At 41.2% G+C, this 8,581-nt stretch overlaps 1 protein-coding gene across 1 annotated transcript; it reads right to left on the reverse strand.

The window, feature by feature from the left end:
• Positions 1-3,540: 3,540 nt before the first annotated feature.
• TEFM (transcription elongation factor, mitochondrial) lies at positions 3,541-8,029 on the reverse strand (the record flags this gene model as incomplete). The annotated part of the gene is made up of 4 exons (XM_079725364.1): positions 3,541-3,978; positions 4,772-4,921; positions 6,270-6,733; positions 7,999-8,029. The coding sequence occupies 4 exons, from the start codon at positions 8,027-8,029 to the stop codon at positions 3,541-3,543; spliced, it is 1,083 nt and encodes a 360-aa protein (XP_079581490.1).
• Between the last annotated feature and the right edge of the window lie 552 nt (positions 8,030-8,581).

The raw sequence follows: 8,581 nt of genomic DNA on the forward strand, positions 1-8,581 counted from the left end.
TATCCTACATTTACAGTGCCTTGTACAGATTCTTACATGGTCCTTAAGAGACTTTTTTTTTTTTTTTTGCGATACGCGGGCTTCTCACTTGCGGCCTCTCCCGTTGCGGAGCACAGGCTCCGGACTCGCAGGCTCAGTGGCCATGGCTCACGGGCCTAGCCGCTCCGCAGCATGTGGGATCATCAGCAGGCGGACTCTCAACCACTGCGCCACCAGGGAAGCCCAAGAGACGTTTTTATAGTGATTTTCATGGAAGAGTTTATTTCTCTTAATGTACATTTAAAACAGACTATTTGTATATTTCTTATTAGTGTGTAAATATTTAAAATGAAAAGATTTGAGTTACAAATTGTATTTATAATTGTGGTAGTGGTGGGGTTTTTTTGAATTTTTTTGTATTATCTGATTTAGCATTGGAGTATTTTTGTATGTGTGTGAGCTGTTTCTAGAAGGTAGAGTTCACTGAATATTTCTAAAGGTACTTCAGTGCTAAACTAATCCATATTTTTCCCCTTCTGGTGACCCTTAATCCATGCTGTGAATGTGAATCACCTAGGTGATAATCTTTTTTAAAAATAAGTTTACACAATCCAAAGGACAAAATAGCATGTATAATACATAAGCAAACTTCTTAGGAAAGAAATTTCAAAAAGTAAGATCTTCCTGATAAAATTATTTTTAGTGTACTCATCCAGCATATTTTACCATGTGAATCACTGAACGCTTGACAAGGTGAAATCAAGATTATGAATTTCAGGTTTCGTAAATCTTTTTTAGCAACCATACAAATGTGATATCTTGTATATTTTGACAACGCAAATCATTTGTACATTTTTCTTGTATTTTTATATCATTGATGTTTTATTTCATAAAGATATTAATGATAATATAAATATTTTGGACAAACTGCTATTCACTGAAACTGTAATAAAGGATTCTACCCTAGGATTTCTACATGATAGCCATTTCGACTTAAGGTTATATTTTTGGAGAAGGTATATATTTTTAATTACAAGATTTTAAAATACCACATTTCACTTAAAATCATTTTTGCAATCAGATGTATCTGAAAATAGTTTCCTATTTCAATTGTTTATATTATATATTAGCTTAATATTCAGTTACATTATCTGGTGAATTAATTTTCACTTCAAAAGGTAAGTATCCTAATTTTGTACAGTTGAAAAATAGATGTATACCTGTGTACAAAATGTTTTTACCTCTTATTTGTTCAACCTACCTTTTCTTGTATTGATAGTACACTGATTTAATTAAAGGCTAAAGCTAAAAGACTGCAATGTTTAGAGAGTTCCAGATGTAATCATCTGGGTAAATATGGATATTTTATAGGCTTGAATATAGTCTATATCTTACAGGTTTTGTCCTTGTACAAAAGAAAGAATAACATCTAAGGCATTTTTTTAAGTATATGGATTTATTATTTTCTACTGAATGCAAAAGTCCACTACCTGTAGAGCATTTACCAGTTAATTTGGTCTTTAATTATTAGAAAATTCGGATAATCCTCATCAACTGAGGAACCAAAGTAAAATAACTCCATAGAATTGTATTTAAATGATCAAAAACCAAGAAATAATGGGGGCATTTTCCTCCCTAATAGGGACACATTTAATATCTTTTTTTTTTAAGGTTAAGCATAATTTTGGGAAATATTTTCTCAATTCTTAAAGGTTCCTGTAAGACTTAAGATTTACTTTTGTGATAAAAGTAACCAAATTTTGGGCTTCCCTGGTGGCGCAGTGGTTGAGAGTCTGCCTGCCGATGCAGGGGACATGGGTTCGTGCCCCGGTCCGGGAAGATCCCACATGCCGCGGAGCGGCTGGGCCCGTGAGCCATGGCCACTGAGCCTGCGCGTCCGGAGCCTGTGCTCCGCAATGGGAGAGGCCAGAACAGTGAGAGGCCCACGTACTGCAAAAAAAAAAAAAAAAAAAAAAAGTAACCGAATTTTGATGACTCTTCAGTACTTAGCATCTTATCCTATAAATGTCTAATTTGGACACATTTCACTACAGCTATTTCTAGAAATGTTGAGAAGTAGAATGCCACACATCTGGCATGAACAATTTGAATGGTTGGTGAAGCTGTTCACTAAAGTGTAAAACAAAGGCAACTGAGGTGGCCTGGGGGAAAGAGAATGAGTTCAGATGTGTACTCGGAGGTATCTACAACAGTTCCAAGGTGGAGACGCTCACATACACAGTCACCTATGTAGAGATTTACTTGTGCACGGCCACAAGTCTAGAGTGTACATCAAACTGCCTAGGGAGTTGGAGGTGCTGGAAGGGAGGACTTCCATATATTTTATAGATTTCTGATTATTTGAATTTTTTTTCCCAACAAGTATACTTCACTTTTAGATTAAAGGAAAGAAAAGACTTAATGCTTTGACATCAGAGAGACTTGGGTTCAGTATAGGTGAGATATAATGAGGGCCTGAACTAAGGCAAATCTAATGGAAATGGAGAGATGTGGGGAAAAAAGTGCTACTTTTCTCAAAAGATGGTCTGTTAAGTAAAATATTTCAAAGCTTAGGGCTTCCCTGGTGGCGCAGTGGTTAAGAATCCGCCTGCCAATGCAGGGGACACGGGTTCGAGCCCTGGTCCGGGAAGATCCCACATGCCGCGGAGCAGCTAAGCCCGTGTGCCACAGCTCCAGAGCCTGCGCTCTAGAGCCCGTGTGCCACAACTACTGAAGGCCGCACACCTAGAGCCCGTGCTCCGCAACAAGAGAAGCCACCACAATGAGAAGCCCGTGCACCACAAAGAGTAGCCCCTGCTCGCCGCAACTAGAGAAAAGCCCGCGCGCAGTAACAAATACCCAGTGCAGCCAAAAAAAAAAAAAAAAAAAAAATTCAAAGTTTAAAAATGAGCCTATTGGGCTTCCCTGGCAGTTCAGTGGTTAAGACTCCACACTTCCACTGTAGCGGGTACAGGTTCAATCCCTGGTTGGGGAACTAAGATCCTGCATGCTGCGTGGTGCAGCCAAAAAAAAAGCCTATTAAACAAAGCTTGTTTGTTTTGGGCTTAATAGATTGAGCTGATGAAAACTCCCTTCTGGAGGCAGTGCATCAAACCACATTGTACTTTCAGAGTAAGAAGAGGATTCTACAAGCTGTGTTGTCAGTTATATTTAGCTTTATTCCCATGATGAGCACCATCCAGAAAATTCATTATTCCCTATTTTAACAGTATGATAATAATGCAAATCCTTTAGTATAGATGGCATTTGCCTTTCAAGGAAGATAACTTTGTTTCTTGTTTTGGATGTTTAGGGAACATCTTATTTTTTAATGCTTAAACCCAAAAGGCACAGAATCTCATTTATTGATTTAGCCTTGGTTTATTATTGTGTAAACCATTCAGTAGCCAAAAGTCTGACTTGAAACATCTAAATACACTCAAACTTATGTTTTCTTCTCCATTAACATGGATGTTCGAAACAGTGGGTTTTAAAACTTCAGACCTAATAAATATAAATTAATATGATATTAAGAACATGTAACATACTAACCTCAGAATTTTAAGATTCAGTATTAAAAACTGCCAATTCATAGAAGGCAATAGCTTGTAATAATGAATCATATAACTCTTCTACCCTGTATTGTTCAGTAGATGAAAACATCTGTCTGTAGCGGACTATCTTATCTGGTGGGAAGAATACCCGAGGCTCTTCTTTCAGTACAGACTCTGAGAGGAGCTGCTTCACTACCTCTTTTCCACTAGTCCGCGTGTCACCAATCATCAGTTCAAAGTGCTTCCCCACTGCATTTCGGTTCATGCTCAGCACCTGATGATGGCCATCCTGGGTAAAAGTTGTATTCAGCAAGGCATACAGCATGGCTTCCATGATATGAAAATGTAATAGTATAGGAAACAGAGATGAGTTCTGAAATGAAGGTCCTGTTTTCTCCAGGACATAGAAGTCGGCTTTAGGCATCTTTGAAATAACTGAAGAAACCTTTTTTTTTGGGGGGGGGGGGAAGGAGGGAAGATAAAATAAGTGAACAGAAATAATTCATTAAGCTTTATTGTTTGGGCCTCCTCTCTGTCCCACTTCTGTTTTTTAAATATATAACTTACATAATATTGCTATTGACAACTTTGAAGTAATTGAAAAAGCATTTTATGAAGGGGTCAGGCCAGCCAAGTTCTTTCTAGTAGGAACAAGCTGAGCTAAGACAAGTCAGTAAATCCTCCTAATTACTAGTTTCTTCATCTGTACAGTGGGCTTCATAATTCCTAAAAACTATATTGGCTTTAAGATTAGACAAAATTGTCTTATTTAGCTTTTAAAAAATTCTAGGGTAGAGTATAGGGTTGGAATAACTAGCCTAGAATCAGTCACCTCTGCAACTGACTAATCACATCATATACTTGATTGAACCAGTTTTCATAGATATAATCAGGATGATCATTACTGCCCATCTCACCAGGTTTTGAAGACTAAATGAGACAATAAGTAATAGTGTTTGAAGAATAAGCTTTATAAATATGGTAATGAAGTTTCTTAACATTTAGAGTAATAAACTTTACCACTGATTTTCTCAGGATCTGCCTTTGATTCATAAGGCATTTCTTGAAATAAATGATTCAATTGTTAAAAAATCATAAGTGATGGAAAACATAGGAATGGGTGAATAATAAGTACCAAAAGAAAATCCATCCTTACTATCTTATTTCATTCCTTTTAGGACTAAAATACTACACAATGAGCTCTAGCAGGTAGGGATTTGGAGGTGTAACTGCCTTACCTCTTCTAAATAGACAGATGATAGGTATGTTCCTTTCATCAATCGGCAGTATTCAGTTTGCTGCCAGTCCAGCACTGCCAATTTACGATCAAGGTGAGCCCAGGCAATTCTTCGAGTACCAGAAACAATGGATACAATACTATTAATTGCCTAAAACAAAAAAGGCTGGTTTAATTACAAGTGTAAACATTTTAACAGATATAAAATTTAAGATACAAACTCAGAAATCCAAATTAGTTTATTAATAGAAATATATTTACAGTTTATGAACTAAGAATTGTTAAAGAGTAATTATTATTAAAAGGTAACCAGGGCTTCCCTGGTGGCGCAGTGGTTGAGAGTCCGCCTGCCGATGCAGGGGTCACGGGTTCGTGCCCTGGTCCAGGAAGATCCCACATGCCGCGGAGCGGCTGGGCCCGTGAGCCATGGCCGCTGGGCCTCCGCGTCCGGAGCCTGTGCTCCGCAATGGGAGAGGCCACAACAGTGAGAGGCCCGTGTACCGCAAAAAAAAGAAAAAAAAAGGTAACCAGTAGCAGTCTTTTACTTGTTGAACAGAACTTTTACTTGTTCTCAGCACCTAGCTCAAAGTAGGCATTCAAATATTCAAATGTTGCTGGGGAATGTGCTAGATACTGGGAAACAAGGGACATAACCATATATTATAAGAAATGCCACCATACAAGTTACACTGTAGAGAGGAAAAATGGTCAGGAAGACTTATTGGAGAACTAGGAGAATGACTAAAATGGTAAACGGGGAGTTATTTCACCCAGATGTCTGCAAATACAGGCTGACACCTCTCACTCAGGCAGTGAATAAAGAGTGCAAGTGGGAAAAGGGCAGAGGGGTAGGCACATTTCTGCAAAAAGTAACTTCCTTTATCCTGAGAGCTACAGGGAGCCACCAAAGCCTATAACATTCAGGTGTAACATGAGATACACATTTCAGAAAGAACATGGACAGCTGTGTGGAAGGTGGACGGGAGGCGTCTAGACTAGAGGTGGGGATTTGTGTTAGGTACCTGTTGCACGACAAAGTACTAAGAATCTAGGTCACAGTGAAGAAGCACAAGAAACAAGTAATAGGAGCAGAATTAATATGTCAGATGAAGGAGGAGCCTAGGAAAACAGCCATATATCTTCTCAACATTCCTCCTAAATAAGTCTTGCCCAGACCTACTTCTCTACATCAACTGTCCTTTCTTCCTAGAATGCCTTCCTCTTCCTGCTAGCCTAGTTCACTCTCCGTGATCCAGGCTGAGTTCTTCTAGTAAACATTCCCCAACCCACAGTTCTCTCCTCTAAATTGCCAATTTACTACCTGTACATCTCATTCTTTGAGAATAACCATATAATAGATTATCTATTTATATGTGTATCTCTGGGCCCACCAACTAAACTATAATCTGCCTGAAGAACCCCATCTTGGTGCTCAGAATAGTGCTTTGGTTCTCAAATATTTAGGCAGTATAAGACGCATTAAGAAAAAAAAAGTATACCTTAAGTCTCTCTCTTCCTATTTCTGGTTTGATGAGCTTCCTCAAGAGCCGACTTTCCTGTAACTTCCTTTTTTTCCCTCCAGTCTCTGGATTAAGAATGGAGTTACAAACTTGAATGGTGGTTTTATACTGGAACAAGGGCACATTCATTAAACTCTCCAAATTCTGAAATGGCCCAAACTTTTCTCTGTGCTCTACAATACTGAGGGACTTTTTTCCACGAAGTAATGTGAAAGCTTCAAGTTCTTTATTAGACGCTGTATTCAACACATGCAAGATGGAAGCCTGCTGTTCTGAAGAGAAGAGCTTGTCAAGTGCCTTTCCAGACTGCTTTGCGTTTTCATCAGAAAAATCAACATGGGGAATAATTTTCTTTGGTGCAGTGGATTTTTTCCGACAGCAGGAATTATGTAGGTCCTGGAATAAGGAGGACCCTAATGGAACTGGAAAACATCTCCACCTCCCTGAAAGGAAATTTTAGCAAAATGTAAGTTGAGACGTCTTAGTTCCTTTTAGCGTTAGTTGTGGCCTAACCAGAGCCTTTGCAAAGTGACACTGACTTTCCTATAATTTAACAACTAGTGGAGTTTCCCTGGTGGCGCAGTGGTTAAGAATCCGCCTGCCAATGCAGGGAACACGGGTTCGAGCCCTGGTCTGGGAAGATCCCACATGCCGCGGAGCAACTAAGCCCGTGCGCCACAGCTACTGAGCCTGCGTTCTACAGCCCGCGAGCCACAACTACTGAGCCTGCGTGCTGCAACTACTGAAGCCCGCGTGCCTAGAGCCCGTGCTCCGCAACAAGAGAAGCCACCACAATGAGAAGCCCGCGCACCGCAACAAAGAGTAGCCCCCGCTCGCCACAACTAGAGAAAGCCCGCGCGCAGCAACGAAGACCCAACGCAGCCAAAAAGAAAGAAAGAACTAGTGGATCATATCCATAAGAGATATCTTCTGATTTTTATGGATAACGCCTAGGTTTTACTACCTAGAAATCTTATTTTATGTCCATCAAGAAGCATGTATTTAAAAAATGATTTCAACTGCCTAACGTTTTTGAAATTTTTAACCTTAGAGAAACCTTTTAACAATTAATAGATCTTTTTAACAATATTTATCTTCAATAGTTTCTTTCTCATCCAGTGGAACCAAATAAAACTAAATTTTAGGGAATTCTCTGGCGGTCCAGTGGTTTAGGACTTGGTGCTTTCACTGCCAGAGCCAGGGTTCAATCTCTGGTGGGGGAACTAAGATCTCGCAAGCCACATGGCGCAGCCAAAAAAAGAGAAAAAGAACCAAATTTTATACGTTTATAATAAATGTTTTAGCTGAGTGGTAGGTTTAAGGGCGGTTTTTATTTTCTTTTGTACACTTTTCAAGATTTCTACCATGACTATATTTCTACAAAGAAGAAAAACCATATAAGGAACAACTTTGTAAAACCAATGGAAACTTTGACATTGCGGCCACAGGACAATAACGCATCCAGAAGCAAGCAAGCAGCCGTTAGACTCTGAACCCTCCGCCCTCGGCCCAGTCCGAGGAGTCGCTCGTGGACCCCTAACCCAGGGAAGAAAGCACAATCGCTCCTAGGCTCGGCGACCAGAACAGCCCCGTCAACTCAGCGGGGACCCCAAGAGGGAGACCTGGACACGGGACCCAAGGGGGAAATACTCCAGGACCAGGGGCTAATGTCAGACGGGAGATTCACCCAGTATTGCAGGCACCCTACCTCCCGCCAAGAGGATACTAGGGACATTCATCTTCCACGTTAAAGCAATAGGCGCCCGCGCCCATCTTCCTCCACTAACTTCCGGTTCCTGCGTGCTTCGCCCAAAAGCGCCCGGCCTTTCAGTAGAAAGGTTCCAGCGGAAGCGGCGTTCCGGCCGGCCCGAGGTTGTTCCCGCTGGGCTGTGAGCAGCCGCTCCGCTGCGCCTCTGGGCAGACGCCGGCCCCGATTGTGCCGGAATCCGGAGCCCCCGGGTGCGCCGCAGGCTCCTTCCACTGCATCCGGGAAAGGGCCTCGCCCTCACCGGCCCCTGACTGCCGGTGAGCAGAATGTCTGGGAAGAGAACGCCTGGGCGGGTTTTAGCCTGTAGTTGGCAAGATCCCTCCTTTGGGGAGACTCTCTGGGTTTATTATCTAGGCATACAGATTGATGAGCTCCTCTTGGGGCCCTGCCTAGAGTCTGGTGGGGGAGCGTAGGCAGGAACATACATAACCAAATCACCAGGTAAAATGGAATAACTGGGACAGGTGCGAGGTGGTGTTTCAGGAGCTCAAAGGGGGAACTGTGTGAAGACAGCCTTCAAGGA

The sequence above is a fragment of the Hyperoodon ampullatus genome (assembly GCF_949752795.1).
Source record: "Hyperoodon ampullatus genome assembly, chromosome: 19".
In the NCBI taxonomy this organism is placed as follows: domain Eukaryota; kingdom Metazoa; phylum Chordata; class Mammalia; order Artiodactyla; family Ziphiidae; genus Hyperoodon; species Hyperoodon ampullatus.